General features: G+C 33.5%; 1 protein-coding gene across 1 annotated transcript in view; it reads left to right on the top strand.

Annotated features, from left to right (window-relative positions):
• The first annotated feature begins 849 nt into the window (after positions 1-849).
• Positions 850-23,442, top strand: part of LOC138325261 (atrial natriuretic peptide receptor 1-like) — a 35,240-nt gene continuing 12,647 nt past the window's right edge. Inside the window, exons 1-9 of the mRNA XM_069270790.1 lie at positions 850-1,225; positions 11,607-11,721; positions 16,910-17,063; positions 17,550-17,875; positions 18,778-18,923; positions 19,752-19,824; positions 21,754-21,880; positions 22,503-22,589; positions 23,077-23,220. Of these exons, the coding sequence (XP_069126891.1) occupies positions 1,199-1,225; positions 11,607-11,721; positions 16,910-17,063; positions 17,550-17,875; positions 18,778-18,923; positions 19,752-19,824; positions 21,754-21,880; positions 22,503-22,589; positions 23,077-23,220 (1,199 nt within the window). The 5' untranslated portion in view covers positions 850-1,198. The remainder of the gene's footprint in view (positions 1,226-11,606; positions 11,722-16,909; positions 17,064-17,549; positions 17,876-18,777; positions 18,924-19,751; positions 19,825-21,753; positions 21,881-22,502; positions 22,590-23,076; positions 23,221-23,442) is intronic.

The raw sequence follows: 23,442 nt of genomic DNA, 5'->3' as shown, positions 1-23,442 counted from the left end.
TGCTTACTTCTGTTTGATTAACATACCTATGGCATATACGATACAATTTGTTTTATTTCACTTTCTATTTTTTACTGGCATCATTGTTATCAGAAATCAGTCACATGTGACATGTCCATGTGTTGTGTAAACACTCAATACTATGATAAATGTCGATCCGAAAGAATATCCACAGCAACCTTATGTAAACATATGTATACAAGTCTGTATTTCTGACTTCTACAGGAATACATATCGTAAGCTATCGATCTACAATGGAACACTTCTCTTTGGCATAATACTGGTGTCAGTTCATTTGTCAATGAAACAGGTCGATTCTGTGACATTTTTGTTGAAAACATTCATCAGTACTTATGATAAAAGATGGAACCAAATAAAAATGTAATTATTTTCCTTTAATGAACTATGTAAAACGTCAGAGAAGTGTTTAGAAGGTTTTACTATGTAAAACATTGCCTTTGTTTCCGTTTAATGGTTTAATTGCTGACGCTAATTGACTACTGATTTGTTTCCAGTTAGATAGTTATATATATAGGTAGCTGTCGGCTTTAATTTGGTGTGTTAGTAAAACACATCTTTACAACGTGGTGGTATATTGGACATTTTGGTATTAAACCGTAAGTAATAACGTAAAAAAATCAATCATTAAACATAATTTAAATTTTAACGCAAAAGTCGATTGGAATAACTATTTGATGCAATAATAATATTCCATTGATAGATTTAAATTATTAAATGAATTATTAAAATTCATTAAAGCAAATGCTATGGTCTATAGTAATCCGTGTGTGTCTGCACAGGTAAACTGATGGAGTTATTGATCTGCTGGACCAAGACTATGAGAAGCTGATCCGCTGATATTTTACTACATACCCGCGCGGTTGTCAGCTCTATTGTAAAACGTGGTCCATTGTCCCAGACTGTAAAACAACACAGCTCAGTACTGGGTGATATCTCTCCACGGGCCAGTGATAAAATACATACACCAGATATAATATGTATTAATGCCTATCGGGTTTTTAGAAATCAAAGCAAGACATGGTCTATGGCAGTGTGATGCTAGACTCTGACATGGATTTTTAAGAAGTTCCTGATATATGTTTTGTTTAGGAGGTTCTGATTTGCTGAAGACATGCTTCAATAAAACGGGATTAACTCACGGAACAATGACATCCGGAGACAAATCACGTGATTGACAATGGATTACAGATTTTTAGTGTTCCTGGTAAGTTGAATATGTATTTATTCCACACACAAAATCATTTTATATAATAAATACATTTTTAATTTTTGTCATATTTTCATTAGTTTATAATCACCATTAAAGTAATCAGATACTATGAGGTACAAATGTTCTCTGTTAATAGTGTGATGTCATTTGATATAGTCCCATTTTCATCGGAGATTTTCTTCTATATGTTTATGATTATTTTATTATTATTTATTCATTTATATATTAATTTGTTTCTTTAAATTTGATGCATTTTGGACGAAGAAGTAATAAAAATAGTTATCGAATTTTCAAGTCTTCATCATAACACACATAAAGCAAACATGGTCACATGATATAGGATTAACAATAAAACATATCATAATATTTGTTTTTATTGTTTTCTAGTATTTCCCTATATTATATCTGTATCATGCGTGCTTTGAAAAAATGTCAATCTATTTTATCATCTCGTTTAGGATTACTTTGCCCAATACATATCCAGTGTTTATATTTCCAAGATAACATATTTTACCTGTCACTTTTTATGATTTTCTCCGTGTTAGCGTATGACAGTCTTTATAGTAGCTGTTTACCCTGTTTTTCACTATCACGTATTTTACCATGCGCAATGGTATCACGTAGTCAATGATCTAATTTTAGTTAAAGGTGACATTTTGAAATATCATAAATACGTGTATAGATGTTTAACTATTAATTCATAGTGATTGCTTTCATTTTGTACCTGTATTTTTTTAAATCTTGATGATTTCAACCTGTAATTAAGTGTCTCACGAGACAGGCCGGCTGACTTGTTTATTTTCGAAAGTTAATATTCATTGTCATGTATTTCATATTATAAACTTGTCATTTACTGCAAAATATAAAAGTGTTCGCGAGTGGAAATTTGATGCATGAGACCCCTGCCAGCGAAAAAAATCTACGCAATCAATTGTGATGTAATGTATTTTAAAGGGAAACATTTAAAAAGTATAAAATATAAATAATAAATCTATGTATTAGTTTATCGCCCACTTATAGACGTACAACAAACATTACATAATGGAGCAATAAATAGCCACATTAGGCCACCTACTTTGAACTGTAAAACAATAACACGATAACCTAATTACATCGTAATTGCCTTTGCTGATTTTAGTTTTATTGTCAATTTTTAAATAAATCTTCTTTTTTTCAGAGAAGCTCGTTGCAAGCTATTTCTTGGATATCATTATCATGGTTTTTTTTCAGAGAAGCTCGTTGCAAGCTATTTCTTGGATATCATTATCATGTTTGTATTGTATTTAGCTTATTACGAAAAGGATATAGGAACATTTATGTAAAAAGATACATTGAAAGTAGGTAATAGAAAGATTATCAGTATAACTACGTGTAGGATAATAACGCTTTTCTAAACAGATTTCTTGTCAAGAATTTGTCAAATACATTCTTATACAATGAATGGTAAAAGATTGCTTAGATGAACTACACACAAGACTTACAAGATATTAAACAGCGTTAACTATCATAACGTCACAATACGGTTGAATATTCATCTAGGTCTCGTCAGAGGTGATAAGGGCAAAAACTATTGAAAATTTAATAAGAGTAAAACTAAAATAAAATACTTGAAGTATGGATAAGAAGTTTAAACGACTTTTTATTTAGAAACACATTTGTATGTAATGGTGTATTGTATTTTATTTATTTTAATTAGGGTAAAAAAAGGACTCGATGTGTTTGCCTATGTAAAGTCTAATCCGGTCACATCATCGCTACTAATGGCATATGGCATGGTTTTTTGGTGACAAAAATATGTATTTTAAACCTGTGGAACAAAAAACGTATATTGTTTTGAAACAACACAACAATCTACGACTCAATAGTAATATCTAAGGTTAGGACGGAAGCATAGACACTTTAAGTCAACTAAGTTAGGTTCAAGTACACTTAACAAGTGATATATAAGCATAAAAAATCTCTAGTTTAAACGAGGTCCTAAACCTTAAAACGTTAAATAGGGTAAGCATAGTGTCATTTGTTTCTTTGGGTGTGTTAGCATTTGTATATAGGATTTTTTTAGCAATTACCATCATCAAATTACTGTGCTAACCTTCTCCATATTGAATAACTGTCTGTATAACATAGAGGAATACTTATTATTTGTTCTACAAGAGAAACAAACACCAATGTGGAAACTCTGTTTATTGAATAGCTGTCTAAACCACATTCATTGATTTTCCAATTTTCAATCAATCCGCATCATTATTTTTAAATGTTAGGGGGACTATCGATATGTTTCATTATTAGTCTTGAGCTGTAAGGCCAACGTCATTCAGTCGGCATGCTCTGGCCATTTGTCAGTAAAATTTTCTCCTGGTACTCTGGTTTTCCAATAAAATGGAGCATACTCACATGACCATATTCTGTCAAAAGGACAAAACTATCTCCGTGCCATGATTATGACAACAAAGCAAAAGCAGACTCGTATCCAGTAAAATAATGATCATTAAATGAAGTCTCGTGCCAATTACTATGACTCTAACTTTTATAACAACTTGGGAAGGACCATTGGTAGAGAATTTATGTGCATGCATATTTTCAGAAACCGAATAAAGTTCAGTTAATTACAACAAAAATCAAACGAATGGTTTCAGGAGTCAAGAGAGTATCGGGGTAATTTGCCTTTATGACCTTTGTACTTGCTGAATGTGTTTGGTCACAGATTAAGTACACTGATTCCGGACCAATCATACTCATTTTATCACAGTCATCCTGACCGTTTATTAGTGCATACGAACATTGTTGTTTGGTCATAAAAATCGGTAACAAAGACGTTTTATGATACAGATAGGATCATAAATCCAGTATCAATGAATCTTTGTAAGCATGAGGTCCTTCTCGAGCAGTGAAACACCTCACTTAGCGCAATTTCTTCATTTATCAGTTCCTATCATTATACAATGTAATATATATAAAGCTCATTAGAATGATGAAACAGAGAATCCCGAGAATCATGTCGCATGTTGTCTTTACTTAAAGAGTTATCTCTAACTTTTTTGTTTACATTTTGAACAGTTTTTTTACTATTATGAAAATAACATTCGTAAGTCTGTATCGGTTGAAATGTATCTCACACATTGAATGTATTACATTGGGCTGAAACGGTAATAATAACAATGTGTAATAACAATCTTCCATTGAAGCAGGATAATTTTGATTCAAATACTTAAGATTAATTAATTAATTATGCGTACACTAATATTTTCTTTTTAAAGGCCCACTACCTTTACGGAGCAAAATATAAAGGTTTCTAAAACCATTAAGAACATCAGGAAATATACACCGATGACTAAGACGCGTAATATATAAAAACAGTTGATAGTTATTTCGCTATTTTGCCGTCTGGTGCAGTGATAGTCAACTGCTGTGCAGTATTTGGGACGACGGCGTGAAACATAAGACGACCCACGTTATGAAAATTTACATTTTATTTATTTTAAATAAATTGTTCAGAAGGTGATGATATATGTAGTATTAACGGTGAGTTAATAACTTTTGCGACTCTACAAAATTATCGGCCTCGTTTAACATTCCCATTTAAAAAAAATAAAGCCGTATCGGAAAAGTAGTGGGCCTTTAAGTGACGACCTATATATTTTTTCGTGTTCATATCTCAAAATGATACAAATGATTGATGTCACATCAGATGAAATTCATTCAACATATTCAACTTATTTTTAACATAAGCATTTCTTTATGGATGAACTGATAGAGTTTTATGTCTCTATAATCAAAAAATTGATTTAAACAAATCAACAAATGATGACAATCTTTAAACGATGGCCAATAAAATTACTCGCCAACTCCTGAAATCAAAACAATGTGGCTCGAAAGTAAAAGCGTTCTCTGGAATAAACAAACACTTGCCACATAAGCTATATCCAATCCTGTTAAACTCACAATCTAAACTGAAATCTGGATAGTGACAGTTCATCCCACTGCTGAGGGATTTATAAGGCTGATAAACAAATAGTTGATATTGATTCTCTCAGCATTTCAATATATAAAATATGTAACGTTACTGAGATATGTAGGATGTTTCTACCATGGTGCGTGGTAGTACACCGTCATAGTATATATCATTTGGGAATTCATAACGTACTTATACTGAGATACAGGTCAATTCTAAAAGGTATGCTAAATATAGTACATTAGGTATTGTATCTTAGTATAAACCTCAGTCTAACTACATGTACATCAATTTGAATTAACCTTATACAAAGCAAGTGATTCAGGCTTCTAGGATTACATCATTTAACTGAAAATCTATCTGAGCTTGGCATACGTTAGACGATAATTTGTGTAGGTTAAAGGCATGGTGAAGTCAGTAAAATGTTCCAGAACCATTTCCGAGGCAAATCAAACAATAGCTTACAAATAATAACAATAAAGGGAAAACAATTATCTTCATAAATGTTAGTTCGATAGTATCAAGTAAACTCATTCAATGGGTCGAATGTTTTTTCATGAACGCCAATAATAACAACTTGTAACATAACTGACTCTTCCATTTTAGTCGAATTATTTCAATTCAAATACCACCACCAGGAATACAATGTAATCAATCTAACCAAAGAACTAGAATAACAACCTTTCGGTCTCTAACCATTGCACTCCTAATTGTAGTTACAGGAAGTCCGTTGCGCTTAGGAATGGTATGCCAATTAGTGTTTGTGATCCCGCCATAACTCATTTTGAGGTTGTGACTTAGCAAAAGCCTACCGACATAATATCAAAGTCAAAATCCAAACACAAAATTTATTTTACAACGGTACGCACTAACAACAAATAAATCAATATGTTTTAAGATAATGAGACCATTTGCTCCGAAGGAATATGAACAATCTACTTTAGTCAGAATTACCTTCTAAATCAATCCAAGTCAGTCTAGGTCAACTTGGGTTTGGCCTTAAGAATAAAGGGTACTGTCAGCATTTTTTACCGTGAAGTAATTACACAGAGATTGATATTTTCGAATATTGACGAATGTGTAGATTTTCGCATACTGGTCACGCAGTCACAAATATCGACAGATCGACAGAGAAAATACTAATCGAAATACAAGCTGAAAATTATAAAAGAACAAAAAAAATACTTATATGGAGATTGGAAACTACTGAAAAAAATATACAACTAACAAAAACCATGCGTCTTGGAGACAAATGCTTGACACTTGGTACATGATCGACGGATAACATCCACTTAACATATCTAGGTTAAATCAAGTCTACGTAACAACTTAATTGATGATTGAAACATAACACATGATCGATGCCCTCAAAGTGTCCAAACCGATCTCCTCATGAATTCCAAAAATGCTCATCAGACACCACACACGGATATACCGCCAGTTTTAACTATTACATGTACTTACATGGGTAAGATTACTGGCAGTAAAACTTAAACACGTTCCTTTATTTACATTTATCTTCAATCATACTATTTCCAAGTTACTGTACTGATTTGTTACTTTCATTAAAATATGTATACATTACTCTTATTTATTTTATTTTAAACATACTAACATACTTAAACTCTAACTCTGACCCTAACTCTTAGTATCATAATGTTTATAGTGTACTACAATTCGTATATTATGCGAACGTCCGTATGGTCTTTGGGTCAAACAGAACTAGTATAGGAACCAGGCCTAAATACTGTTTGAATTAAATGGAACTAGGAACTAGGCCTTAATACTGTTTAAATTAAATGGAACTAGGATACAGACCTAAATACTATTTAAATTAAATGGAACTAGGATACAGACCTAAATACTATTTAAATTAAATGGAACTAGGATACAGACCTAAATACTATTTAAATAAAATGGAACTAGGATACAGACCTAAATACATACAGACTAAATACTATTTAAATAAATGGAACTAGGAACCAGACCTTAAATACTATTTTAATTGAATGGAACTAGTAACCAGTCTTAAATACTGTTTAAATTATACGGAACTAGGAACCAGACCCAGTTTAACTATCATGGAACTCGGGTGTAGGGGTCAGCGTTATAGCAAATATAACTGTGCTTAATTGTTCGTGCAGGCTTCAAGTTCAATAACAATTTTTTTTGCCCGTAAGGATCTTTATCAATGATACGAAAGTGTGAGCTTAAACAGAACTCGGATCTGGTATTTAGTTCTGTATATATAACGGACTGAAACGAATACCAGGACTGGTTTCTGATTTCGTAACCAACTCTATGCCTGCATGACAAATTTCATTAATGACGCTTTCCGAATGTCGTCTTTGTCACATATTAACATTTAAAAAAATAATTCATGCGATTGCGTCCTACCTATGTATGATGATTTTTAGCGTTGCAACCGCAACTCTGTAAATATATATGCGCACGTGTGTGTGTGTTCAGAATGTTTTCTTTATCGTAAAAAAAATATAGAATTAAATTTCATCAAAAACTATGTCACATTTGAATGAAAAATGTTCTGTCACGTAAAATGGATTATAGGAACAATGATTTGTAATTCATCACCTATCCGTTTCGCCATCCACTATAATCTAAACATGTTTACGCATATTTTTAAAATAATATATAAATATATCATGTATAACAAATAATACGATACTTCAATAATGTTTACCTTTCGAGTTCATATATCTGTAGAAATTTTGTTTACATGACCCGACCTATCACAGTTGTCAGTATAAAATAAAGGTTAGGTGAAAAATCGAACAAACATTACTACATTAATCACGTTAAAACGAAAAACCACAGAATAAATACGATACTTAGTACATTGTATACTATAAATAACTAGTGTTTCACACAACTTTAGTTACACAAAAAAAATTAAAATAAAAGATAATTATATAAAATACATTAAGGAATGAAACACCACAGAATAAATACGATACTTAGTACATTGTATACTATAAATAACTAGAGTTCCACGCTAATTTAGTTACAAAAATAAAAGATAAATATATAATATACATTTTGGAATGAAATAAGCGTTTCTGTATAATACATGATATAACATGATACATAAAAATGATGAGATACTGCACACTAACTTTTTTTCGCGGTTACTAAAATCTCCCAATTTCCATTTCAAAAGAAGATTAACAATCACAGAATAAAAATATACTAACAAGGAATTTCCTATCAATATAATTGAATTTGATATTATTTCGACAATTTGTATTGCGAAATTCTTAAAATTGCAATAAAGGAATAAGGAGATTTCAGAAAAGATGGCGTGACGTCACAGAAAGTTTACATCCGGGTCCTCAAAGGTACAAACACGGTATGGCGACTAATAAAAACAATAACAGATACGTACATCCCTGATACACAATCGATACGTTGACAAAAGTATACACTTTCATACTTGCAAATTCTGATTTCAAAATAGTTTCTTATTGTTTCAGAGGTTACAGACATTTCTATTTACAATTGTTTATTGCTAAATATATTTGTTTAGATTTAGTGTTGAAGCCAGCTTGCGAAGCGGTGCCGGCCGTCACACGTACCCGCTTTTTGTTCACACGTAGAAATCCATGTTGTGAAAAAGTTATGAATAGATAATTGATTTCAATGTATCATATTTCTGTTATACACGAAAAATCTGTCCATAACATTTAATATAAATATAACGAAATGTGAACCACCTGGCCAGACCACGGCCGCTCGTGCATGGCTTCGCTGGTAGATAGTTGGGAAATTAATAATATTTATACATAATTACCAACACATATCTCAATAAGTACTTGTAAAAAATATATATTTCGTTATTTCTCATGTATATATTATTTTAAATGAATGGCATAAACTACCGTTACACATAAATGAAGATATACATGTATGTGTACGTAGACGTACAGTATGGCTGCCGATATCTCGAAAAATAAAATAGTGAAATCGTTCAATTTCATGAGTTTATTTTTTTTTTTTTTTTTTAATCACTTTTATTCCATGTGCCGTTATGTGAAGTCCCAAATTGAGGTGATATTACTTTTAAATAATTTGAATACATGTTAGATAGACTACATTTAGATTTATGAATATAGATACAATGTAGATCGTAATTACTATAAATGCCGACCAGGACACATTGCGCACGGCTTCGAGAATCCTAAAATACTCGAAGTTTTGTTTAAAAACATGATTAAAAGTAACTATAAAATGACTCATTTGAATGTTATAAACTAAATTCCAAAATTTCTGACGAAAAAGTTAACCAGAATACATAATTTTGTGACTATGAAAAATGACGAAATTCGGGATCTCGGCAGTACTGTACGTAATGGCTGCAGTGCGCTTGGGGTATCTACGAAGGCAAATTTTAATTTGGTCATAATCACACATCGTAAGGTGTTTTACCAAGTAAGACTTGGAAAACAGTAATTGCTTATTAAAATATCAGTATAATATTTGGGGAAACTTGGAATTTAATTTGTAGTTTCTGTCAATTTTGTAACTTCTGTCAATGTTTATATAAGGTCTAATGACGACCGTGTTTTTTTCTCGTGGCGGTAGAAAATTGAGTATAAACGGAGTAAAATATATAAATACCTGATGTTTATATCTAAATATTATTGTTAAATATATTTATTTACCCTTTTTATAATTAAAATAACGCAATAGTTCTCGGATTGTCGTACTATTTATTACAATAAAATGTAAACAAACATCGCAAGCGGCTGTTTTCCCTCTATGTTTATGTGTAGATATACGGAGTTGTACCTTTGAGCGCCCGGATGTACCTTTGTGTGACGTCATCGCCATCTTTTCTGAAATCTCCTATAAATTAACAAATTAATATGGCGTTAACATAGACAAAAACTCCATACGGTATGATTTATATATCTCCTGATTTTATCCATGTAAGTTGTTGATGTAAATAGATATTAAATACAGATCCCTACTATACATGTACACCAGCTCTGATAGTTGACTTCCTCAAACACTGACGTCATCATTAACAAACTGATCCGAACCGTTTTTCTGGTTTTTCGTAGACATACATTAAAATGATCAATTAGAGCGGATTCTCACAAAAGTTCGCAAAACAAAATTTACTTCATACCCAGATTAAATTGCAAAATAGTAACATGAATGATTATAATCAAATTTTCAGACTACTTTATAGATTAAAATTCGTTTGATTTCAGTGATTTTCCAAAGGATCATTTTTCCAAATCAATACGCAACGTCGAAATATATGAATCATGATAACGTCTGGTTCTCGCGCCATTCTTAGATTTTTTTCTTCCTAAAGGTACAAAGATAAATATCGGCCAATCAGAAAATAGGATTTAGTATGAAAATAAAGAAAAGGTAGTTATAAGAATATAATATTTTAATATATATAGCGTGTAGTACATTAATTTCCAGCGGATTGCAATGATATCATTCCCGCGAAATTTATCGGATGTATGACATGTTGTATAAACTTCACCTACTATGAACTATTGTAACTTAAATTTTCATTCTAGATAAAGAACTCAATTAAAGTGATATAATATAAGACTCTTTCATATGTGGATATGAAGGATAGGGATATTCTACCCGAGGGTCACAAAATGTCGTAAAACCCGAGGCTTCCCGAGGGTAGCCTCCCTATCCTTCATATTCACGTATGAAAGAGGTTTTTTCACACCTCGACGTTTTATTGCAATTTTACTACTATGATTTTCCGCAATTTTGAAATCAATTCGAAAGAAAACGGGACTGCAAGTCAATTCTCCATATATGATTTTTTCCAACTCATTTCCCGTTGTTTGTATCTTATAAAGTAAATCTAGCCTAGTTTCTTAAAAAAAAAATGTTAAAATTGTTAAGGATTAACTTGAATAGATTTTTTATGTTATGGAGATATAACACAAAAATCTGAGTGTACTCTAAATAAACCGCGAAGCGGTTTATGATGAGAGTACACTCAGATTTTTGTGTTATATCTCCATAACATAAAAAATCTATTCAAATTAATCCTTATAATTCAAATTACTAAAGATGATCTCTTCAATACTCAAAATTCATTCTGGGACTCTTTTGTCTATGAAATCATTACGCCGTCATCTCAGCCAATCAGAAGCAACGTCACAAACGGCGACGCCATTTTTTCCTTTATGGGCTGATAAAGTAAATTTTTAAACCAATGAAAATGCTCGTAACAAGCAAAATTGAATTATTACCTAGAAATAGTAATTTTGTTAACGCTGTGACGTCACGAGGCTTTATTGCAAACACAGCCTCAGGCGACATGAGTATATTGCCCTAGACCTGCCAGTATTACACGTGTAGGTATGAGAGAAAACAATGTATCGCATCTGTTTAAGGTTTTATATCTTTATATTATAGGTCTACAGTTTATTAAGAGGGTCGAAGCCATGGCATCAATTCTCAAATACCCAGTACCATTGCTGGCCCCTATCCGCTAATGACGCTAATCCACAAGCTTATGATCCATGCCCAGGTAAGTCTCTAAATTGCATCCCCAGGTAAGTATCTCTGAATATCCAAGTAACTCTCTCTAAATATGCTGAGCACGCATATCCACAAGCTCGTGATCCATGTCCAGATTAGTCTTTCTGAACATACCGATTTCCATAATTATGACCATTTTGTCAGATATCTGCTGAAATTATTAGACGTAAACATCATCTAAATCTTCAAAAGACCCCTTCTTCCCCACAAGTTTAGGTTGATTCCCATGATAATCATCTTTGGTAACGAATTATCAAATCTAAGTTCATGTCTTATTTGTATCTGCTTAGAGTACTAGTGCACTCTATTCTTATCTATATCATTGTCCTTGATTCTGGACTTTGATTTAAAGCCGATGAACTTTTGTCCAGGCTGGTCAGTACCGGCTAATGATGCTTATTTACTAAGACCTCGCAAGCTTAGTTCCGCTTTCCTGTTTTCGCCAACAGCATTATTGACATATATGTATAAATTAATAAAATCGTATTAATAAGTGCTGTTCGATTCTTCATCCATAATCCTTGTGATAATTTGCCTTTACATGGTAATCGATAAATATTTATTGGATAGGTGATCGACTAATATTTATTGGAAATGTTTTAAGCTTTATTTAAGATATCTGAATTAGTTAAACTTCCTATATCCGATTTATTCGATTTATCCACTATTAAAAAAATTGCCTTACCATACATTTGTACATCATAATTAAAACCTGCACACAATAGATGTAAACAAACATGTAGACGAACACGTTGTGTTAGTGTTCGTTCGGACTGAAGAAGGCCCTATAGTGGCTGAATATATATTTCATAGAAATGACTTTGATTTTACTTTGAATTTATTTTGGCCTTTTATTTCGGATTATTAATATACTAGCTTTATACCGTTTTTCCTCATTATAATTAAAACCAAATACCTAATTACCTTTAATCCACTATTAACACCAATTACCTTACCATGAATTGCCATTAAAACCAATTACCTTGCCATGAATTGCCATTTAAACGAACTACCTTACCATTACTTCACTTCGTCAATTTTGAAACCGTAATGCTGAAAAATGAAGGAAGAACTTCTAAAATGATAGGAATGGAATTATTTTATAGAAGAAAATAAGAGTCGCCAGCGTCAGTTCATTGGCGATGTTGTTTTAGATATTGATAAAAAAGGGATAACACAAAGTAAAGCAACGGCACTCGTTATCGAGGGTGAATGACTTACTATTTCTTAATGAAGGTTAAACACAACATCATTTGCATGGTACATTATTCCCAAATTAGCTTTTAATGTTACTGGCAAATCAGAGATTATAGTGATCACGAAAAATGTAGCCAATATTTCAGTCTAACTACAGACTTATTAGAGCCTGTACGGAGAGCTACAGTAGGATTTTATTAATAGAGCTACGCGATGTATTGTAACATCTTTTATTTAACACATTAATAGAGCTACGCGATGTATTGTAACATCTTTTATTTAACACATTAATAGAGCTACGCGATGTATTGTAACATCTTTTATTTAACACATTAATATGCCCATCATAGAAATCCGAACTGAAGAGGGAATATTCGTATTGAGATATGTATGAATCTTCCTTCGATTATTAACTATACACTTTTTAAAACATACCTTATTGTTCACATGGATTACCGGTCATTCACATCTGGTTTGACGGAAACAATAGGAGTAAGAAATCAGATTAACGAGCACATACAACTTCGCTAGCCAAGGGTACTAGTGCGATTCTCTTGAAGAGAATCAGACTTAATACCCTTGGCTAGCGAAGTTGAAGTACATATTGATTGGGATTTAAAAACAAATTCTACCTTGGCCAAACATTTATCAAATTACCAGATGTATTAACTGTCGGTTTTTTTTGTTTTTGTTTTTATCTAAAGGTGAACTCAGTATTCGAGGAAATAATGGTATGACACGCATTTATTTTTACAACATGCTTTACAGAATATAAAAGAAGACAACTTTTTATTACAAATGATACGTGAATGATAATTATGTAATGAAATCAATAAAATTTGATCCATCATCAATTCCTTTGACATGCTAAAATATAGCAATTAAATTACTCATAATATAAATCTAATCACTTTCACAGCGGTAACCAATCGGGAATACCCTATCCAATTTACTTCCATGCTAAAGCCTGGAGTGATAAACCTAGCTTTCGGTGTAATTGCAATGTATCAAAATGATGACGTACTACACATATAATTATGACGCTGCTGGCTGTCTTTATTCAACCATCTTGTTGTTTAAAACGCTAATTTGATACCCACAGTGCGTTATGTAGCTAAAATAGCTCATCACGCGATCATATTCAGTGAGTCATTTTTATTTTAATATTGTGTAAAAAAAAAAAAAAGAAAACAGGACTGTCGATATAATGAAATAATAAAAGAGAGTTAATAACTCTTTGAAAGTAAAGTTAAGAAGAAAACTAGGAATTCCGAAGTAGGTAAAATGCACACATGTAGCATCAAATGAGCACTAAGCGCGTGATCATGGCAGCACTCTTAATGCTAGGTTTACACCATGTTCCCGGCGGCCACGGCAGTCCCGTTGGTGGAGGTGGATAAATCGTGGTAAGCGCGAGACAACGTGAGACAACGCAGAAGGACGTGATAGACAAACGTGAGCGGCCATGATTACCGTAGCTGCAGTGCCAGATTTTAAACTGTCAAAAAATTACCACGGCAGTCACGATACAGATGGTGACGTAACAAGACGTAATAAAACGGAATTTACGCAACAAAACGTAACAGTGCATACGAGGCCGTAACAGAACATGCAGAAGGTCCGTGGTGGAACGGGCAGCAAGCATGTTCCTCGGAATCTCACTGTGCTTTCAACTTTTGCAACGTGCTGTTGCGTTTTTTTTCTATGTTTTATCACGATTGTTGCAGATAGGCTATACGTCTTGCCGTTTCGAAACATTCTGTCAACACATATCACGTTTGTAGCGGTTGCAAGCCCGACGCGCTTCGGCGTGTTGCGTCCTATTACGATCTTACGTTGTACGAAATATATGATAGAGTATCATTGCCTGGCCTGGTACATATATGATACTTCCTGGAATTATTTGTATTAATGAATAAATATAGTCATTATCAAACGCATTTTAACCATCAAATTATACCAAACCTTTTATTAAAAAAAGATTAATTGAGAACCATAACAGAAAAAACATTGATTTCCATAGAAACACTTAGGCACATTAAATTTTTCACATCCTTAGTGAAGAGTTCATTGCAATTTTCTAACTCGATGTTAATTTTGAGCATTCAACGATGAGCAGCATCATTGTGAACTACCCATATCAAAATGGCTCTTACATGACCTGCATTTGGTGCATTGACAGCAAGAATAAGAAAATTGTAGTCGTTTACATTAAGTCATGTCCAACAGAAAATAATTCAAATAAACATATCTTAAAGCATGTCAGGGGCTGTTTTTTCTGCAACGACAAACAGTGGTAAATTGTCTCAAACAATAGTAGCGTAAGTCTTGGCCAGATGGAATAATAGTACATTGCTTCATATCAATAATCTCATTGAAGAAGTCTGTGGTAGTAGTATGGCATTGCAATTCGAATAGTAAACGTTGAGCAATTGCATATCTACTGCCTCCTGTGTTACCAAACTGCTCTAAAATACATTGAATATATAATAATTTTATACTTCAACCAAAAACATTTTAGATTTTCTTTTCTTTTATCATTATTTGTAATCAAAATGTGTTTTTAAATGAACTTGACGGCAAAAAATGTTGTTCCGTTTCTGATTATTTCATTCAACTGTTATACATTGTGCATACGCCTGCTCCAAAGAAGTCCATCACCAGACTTTAATACCCAGTAAGCCTTAGCGGACCGTGAAAAACGTATAAGAGCTTGATCAAAACGTTTAAAATGTAGCAGACCTCATCAAATCGTAACGGGCCTAGAGAGAACGTAGTGGTATCCTTGGTAGCCCGTACGGAAACCGTAGTGTACCTTTAACTTCCGGGAACAACCTTTCTCCTATATCCACGGCCCGCCATGTTATCCGTGAAAGACCGTGGCAAAACTTCTCAAGACCTCAGCTCAACTTGAATATAGAGACAAAGATAGCCCTAGCTAAACCTAGCATATATGTCGACTACTCCCACCATACAAACTAGCTTTACACAGATCTCCATAAGTCAAATCCGGATGATCGATGTATCTAGGGATTTACTATTCTTACTGCACTGTCTTTTTTCTTTTCTTCCTCCTACACGAGTCCGTACGATCGTTCGCACAATAGCACCGATGTGATGACCTTGAACTTCCGAGATCAAAAGACGTTGTTATTTGCTGGGATGAACAAATATGGTCAATACTATATAGGAAAAAAAGTTCCTTAAAGTCGCATTAACGAAATAAGCAAAGGTGTTTGTAAACAATGCAGATCATAGATGTACCTTATACCAAGGTTTGAATGGAAGTTATTTCATAACCAAAATAATAAAAACAAATTAATGAATCAACACTTAATATATAGATTCTATAAGAAAAGGATATTTGGCTGATAGAAGTCCAGATGTATAGAATAGAATTAACACATCAAACACACTTAGTTACTAAACAAACACGCTGTCCGCGAAGACTCTCTTATTATTCCATACGATAGAAGTATGTGAGAAGATCTTAATCCTTTTGTCTTTTATATTACAAAATATTACAATTACTTTGGTGGTGAAGAGATAATTTTTCACAACACTTCCACTCTAGGTCGCATGTTTACACGTATCCTGTGTTACTGAAATATTTGCGGATAATTTCGGGGAATTCAGGGTTTCCGCAAGAATATAACAAAATATATTAATCAGCTATATAGAACTATATTGTCTATCTGGTAATGTGGTGACAACAACAAAGCTCTGAGCAGTACAGAAAGTAATAAAAGCTGTAAGCTTATTTCACATTCTTCAAATGTATCTTTGACTGTGCATGAACGTTTACTTAAATAAAATATAATTTAATATAAATATATGATAAGCTTTTTCCGTTGGAATATCTAAAAGCACATTATCAATTATAATTATGTTTATCATATCATGTAACAATAAATCCTGGTTTACTGTTATTTTTCATATAATGTTTTTTTCCTTTTTGTTATTCTACTATTTATTTTCAGGCGTAGATGTGACCTGGGTTGAGCCCCCACCAGACAGTATAAAGGAACAGACAGGCTTTAACACTACAACACAGCTTATCCTAGATGTCAGCTTCTACTCTTGGGCAGTCGGACTGAATCTGTTTAGTAATACAAACGGAGGCCTGGGATTTAGGTTAATATGTTATATACTACCGTGCAGATATTACTTTATCTAAAATTCCAATCTTTTATTCAAACGGTTAGTGAAAACAATCTGTGCATAAAATTCATACATAATAATAAGAATTGAATAATCTCTTATCATCTTACAAGCAAAATCAAAGAAATCTGAAAAACATGGTCTAACCACAGTATAGTTTATACATTGTGGTTTGTGAGGACAGTTCGGAACCACACATTATAGAAAAGATAATCCATTTGTTTTCCCTGCATCATTTCCAAACCAAAAGAACTCTATGTCTGTAGACTCATTCTATAGCTTCTCTCTCTCTCTCTCTCTCTCTCTCTCTCTCTCTCTCTCTCTCTCTCTCTCTCTCTCTCTCTCTCTCTCTCTCTCTCTCTCTCTTAAGCTGGCATTTTAACTTGACGTCCGTTTAAGTACATGTTATATTGGTCAACAATATATGATTATGATGTTATACTTTATTTTGTATATCAGTGATGCCAACCTTGCTAAGCAGTGGTGTGAGACGACAACCTGTCCAGCACCGTCGGCAGCAACAGTGGACAACTGTTGTATACATCACATGAACATCCACAGTTGTCCAATGGACGGCGACCTCGACGTGTGTGGACCATGGATCCCTCCAAGTGGCAAAGTCTTCACCCACTCACAAGTCCTTGTTGGACCAGCCACACAGGCGAACTGGACAAACTACGTGGGGGGTCTCTATGCGATCGGTCAAACTTCTATCATATCCCATTTCAAGGTCGCCGGAATCAGTATTGCTCTCATCAAGTTTGTGAAAGTTCTTCCCAAAGCAGGTGGATATATTTTTTATCAGTTTTAATCCAATGCTTCTTGTGATAGAGATGATACCAATTATGTTGCCTGAAAGTCAATAATTTACGTAGTGATAGTAGTTTTAGCTATTTTGCACTGTACTTGAATCATTATTGGGAACATCAACGAAATAATTTTACAATTCCATCAAATGATTTTTAAAATGGGATTATATAAACATATCAATTCATCGTTTTTATACTTAATAAAAAATAATTGTGAAATCACAAAAATCTTACCTCAATATAAACGATTAAAAAGCATTTCCTGGATCAATGACGTTTCAGGAAAGGAAGAGAGTCTTACCGAACTTTATCCGAAATGTGCTTTAATAAAATGATGTCTTCTCTAACACTGATTATAGCATCTGTTCTAGGAGCACATGATATAATTGATGATATTTTCAACTTGTTAAAGGTTGCCATGACTATTTTGTAGAAGAATATCATGTCCTCATTATGTGTCAAACGTTACCTTTTCTAATTCTATTCGTAGTGTGCGGTAGTATATTACTTTGGTCGTATAGTGTGCGGTAAATGCTTCCTATTTTAACGCTGTTCTAGTGTGCGTTAAACGTTAATCTTCCTAACTCTGCTCCCTTTGCGCGGTAAATGTTACCATTTCTAATTCTATTCCCATTGTGCGGTAATCATTACCCTTTCTAAGTCTGTCCCCATTGCGCGGTAATTGTTACCCTTTCTACGGTAATTGTTACCCTTTCTATTCTGTCACCACTGAGCGGTAATTGTTACAATTTCTAAATCTGTTCCCATTGTGCGTTAAGTGTTACCCTTTCTAAATCTGTTCTTAGTATGAATTAAACGTTATCCCGACTGACTCTGTTCGCATTGTGCGGTAAATGTTACTCTTTCTCTGTCCCCAGTGTGCGGTGACGGTACCTGTGATCCAGAAGAAGACTGTACCACTTGTGTAGCCGACTGCGGGAAATGTCCTCTGGAGCCTTGGGCGTGGGCTTTGATAGTCCTCGGAATATTGTCGGTGGTCGTTATATTTGGAGGCCTTCTTCTCGTAAGTCAAACAATTTCCGTATGCATATTCTAGCGTTATAACTGTTTTATTTGTGGTTGTCGTTAGTTAAACAGAGACCGCTTTCTCTGCATGATCTTCTGGCATACTCATCTTTGTGCTTCTCCGGAATATGCTTATAAATCGATATATCGTTTTAATTGTTTTATTTAAGATAACCAATTGTTAGTTTTTGTGACATTGGGCTTCGGTAAAATTATTAATATTAGTATAAAATACTAGTATGAAATACCACGAAAACGAATGAATCCAACTATATATTAATATTCTTTTCTGTGTAAGATTGATTGCATGAGTTGTCGATTGATCATGGTTTCTTAAAAGGTGTTTGGGCAAAATAAGTTAACTCTTTGTGATGAGTTAAATAATCGTTTGTATTATACATGTATATAAATATGCAATTACAATAAATATAGATTTAAAATACTTATTTCTAAAACCGCTTCAAATGTATTTTTGCATTTGTATGTTAGTCAGAAAATCGTCATCAACAATGATATCGAAAGAAGATATCCGTTTCAGCAAATTCAAGACCAATTTCTATTCAAAATAAAGTGATCAGTTGTCGCAATTAACAAATATAATCAGTGTTAATCAACCGACAAAGTATATTAACAAAAGCAGACCTTTTATTTTGCTAATGTTATTGCCAAATTGCCATGTTCCATATGCGAAAAACTAGATTACACAAGTGGTATACTTAAAAATTTATCATCATTAACATTTACAAAAACTACATGCCAGGTTGGAGATGTGTCTATTATTTTCACATTTAAATTCCTTCTTTGATGTTTTGACATTTTATCTCAGAAAATCCAGTACCAGAAGAGGAAATTGCTGTTAGACGAAAGCTGGGTGTATATGTACGACTCCATAATTCAAGGTAGGCTTGAAAGGGTGAACATGCAAAGGGTAAACTACCACTCTGTATGTCCTAGCCTGTTTGAATGTCCCAATGGTCTACATGTTAACAAATAATCTTTGAACTGCGGATAATTTTAGACAATTTAATGAAAAAGGTTTGTTTTATGATATCCCGTTTAGCTAGTGAGCACCATGACTAATTAATGGTCTACCAGTTGATGAACTCTCCAGGGATTTCGGCAAAACATGTGGAAAACGTAATTTCAGGAGGTGAATTTCAGCTATATGGGATCAAATATATTTTCAATTCAGATATTGAAGGTTTTTATCAGATATGAAACCCAACACTTTCAGTCTGGCTCAGTCTGCAATAACGGTGACATAGTCATCCCAGTGACATTAATGGCGTGACGGGGAAACATTGTCCTTGGAAGTATTATAACAGTACTATGTGATTGTCATTACGTTTAACGCCGTGGGATCCGACATGTAGCCGACCATCAATAATTGATGATACGATAGCAGTACATACTATAGAGACAGACCTCCAATCACATTATAGAACCATCAAATCACGGTGCGGAACTGTATCGGATATTTTCTGAATATCTACCTTTATTTCTCCAGTAAAATCTGGGGTAATCGAACGTTATACTTCTGATTGCTTTACAATTATGATATCCGAAGATGATGGAGGAAGCTCCGGTTTCCATAAAAAAGTTTTTATTAATTGGGATCGTCTTTTTACTGGAGATCCATAGATGGCAGACGAGTACGTTGATGTCCGACGCCATTATCACTACTATTCCTTTGCCATTTTTTCAAAATCTAAGAACGGGGGTGTTTACTCGATGGCATATAAGGTCTTTGATACACGTTCGTACGGTAACTTAACCGTATGATATTCCCAGATAACTTGAACCTAAAATTTGTTTTGATAACTATTTGATGATATATATTTATGTACTACAGAACTTGAACTTCGTCATATATTTGATACCAAACATATGCTATCAATCGGTTATCCGTGCAGAGCTTAGCCTTGTCAATATGTTATCCTTACATAGCTTGAACATCGCCATGCTTTTCTCGGTAGCTATTGTCTTAACGTTTACTGTGATGTTCAGATCATATCATCTTGACATGCGTTCTGTAACTAATATGTCCTATTAATATGTTTTGCACACAGAACTTGAACCTCGCCATGCGTTTCTTGGTAACTATTGTCTTAACGTTTACTGAGATTTTAAAATCATATTAATATATTCTCCCTACAGAAGTTGAAACCCGCCATGCGTTCGGTAACTAATATATCCTATTAATATGTTCTCCCTACAGAACTTGAACCCCGCCATGCGTTCGGTAACTAATATATCCTATTAATATGTTCTCCCTACAGAACTTGAACTCCGCCATGCGTTCGGTAACTAATGTATCCTATTACTATGTTCTCCCTACAGAACTTGAACCCCGCCATGCGTTCGGTAACTAATGTATCCTATTACTATGTTCTCCCTACAGAACTTGAACCCCGCCATGCGTTCGACAACTAATATGTCCTATTACTGTGTTCCCCGTACAGAACTTGAACCCCGCCATGCGTTCGACAACTAATATGTCCTATTACTGTGTTCCCCGTACAGAACTTGAACCCCGCCATGCGTTCGACAACTAATATGTCCTATTACTGTGTTCCCCGTACAGAACTTGAACCCCGCCATGCGTTCGACAACTAATATGTCCTATTACTGTGTTCCCCGTACAGAACTTGAACCCCGCCATGCGGTCAGTAACTAATATGTCCTATTACTATGTTCCCCGTACAGAACTTGAACCTCGCCATGCGTTCGGTAACTAATGTATCCTATTACTATGTTCTCCCTACAGAACTTGAACCCCGCCATGCGTTCGCTAACTAATGTATCCTATTTATATGTTTTCCCTACAGAACTTGAACCCCGCCATGCGTTCGGTAGCTGCATCAGTAGGAGATCTTTTGGGAATTTGGAAGACGCGATCAGTACGACAGGATCTTTCACGGCTTATAAACAAATGTTTGCTACCACGGGCATCATGTGAGTTAAAAAGGATATATTTATTTTTATTCATCTTTATCCTTACAAATACATTATATTTTGGAGCGAATATAGTTAATCGAAATAGAAAATCGGAAAACAAATCCCGAGTTATGGACGAATCCCGACGTTATGGACGAAATTATAAAATATAAAATATTAGAAAATATCTAGTGGAAAAAAATAATTCCTATGAAAATCGACTTAATATCATTTTTTATCTGATAACACATTCATTCTCATATCATCTGAGGGTACAATCTAACACTTAGAGTAGGAAGTAGCATGGGCATACAAAGCCGTTCGTATAAATGCCAATAAATAAATAAACCTTATTATTATTTTAATATTTTTAATTTTCGTTGACATTTGTTATATGTATTGAACTAAATTCATTCACGTTTCAAAGAGAACCAATATTTAAAAACAACTTTTGAGATTTTTTTCTACAGCTGCAAATTAGGAATATATATTTAGATTAAGTATCCTAAATTTTGATAGTTTTAATCGGGAGGTTTTATATCTTCTAGGTCCACTAGCACGTTAAGAATCGTTTTTTTTTATTTTTTATTTTATCCAATTATATTTATTTTCGTTATACTCGTTATTTTTAATGTTGTAGAGATGGAAAGACAGTGACAATACGAAAAATCAATAAGAGTCAATTTGCACTGTGCCGGAAGATCAGAGAAGAAGTTCGCGCTGTTAGGTAAATATAACTAACAGACAGGTGGTACGGATCAGGTATAAAACTTATTAATGTCTCCTAATAAACACACTGTCACATTTAAGTGTACAATTATATCTAGTTTTATGGAATATGTATTTACTCTTATCCATACATGACAAGGTTTACTACTTCTGCCTTTGAGACTTTTTTTGTACAAGTTTGGATATCAATATGCAGGTTAATATCAAATAAATTGTGAAATATTATTTGTTCTCTAGCTACTTAAATGTCCAAAAGATAAGTTGTTTAGTTAGTTTTGCTAATCGTTTAATCGCATATTCGTTGCGGCCTATTTTTAGCTACCGTAAGGTATAGATTACTCTTAGCAACAAATTCCCCATCTGGTTTGATACGCTTTTTCATAATAAAATCCTGCTCGAATTTATTATCCCTTTGACCTGTAGAGCTATAAAATAAATTGATTGCTTTCTCCTTGGCATGTGGATGGCCTTATTGTTTTGAACAGGACTATGGACCATGTCAATCTGTGTAAATTCGTGGGTGGATGCACAAAGGTTCCGAACGTCTGTATACTTATGGAATACTGTCCGAAAGGCAGTCTTATTGATGTCTTACTGAATGACGATATTCCACTCTCATGGTCCTTTCGGTAAGATGTTTAATAAGTTTAAAGATACATTTGGTAGTTCTTAATATTTCCTAATTTTATTTTATGATAATAACCGGTATTTTATGTCAAATTGATATCGTGTTTCTGTAATATTTACTAATTCATGATTTGACTCACCAATCATATCAACAAATATTGAGGGTAAAATAAGGATATTGACCCATTCTTGTAATATTGTATTAAAATATTTTTCCTTGTGAG

The sequence above is a fragment of the Argopecten irradians genome, chromosome 6, assembly GCF_041381155.1.
Source record: "Argopecten irradians isolate NY chromosome 6, Ai_NY, whole genome shotgun sequence".
Classification (NCBI taxonomy): Eukaryota; Metazoa; Mollusca; class Bivalvia; order Pectinida; family Pectinidae; genus Argopecten; species Argopecten irradians.
This window is presented reverse-complemented; position numbering and strand designations above follow the sequence as displayed.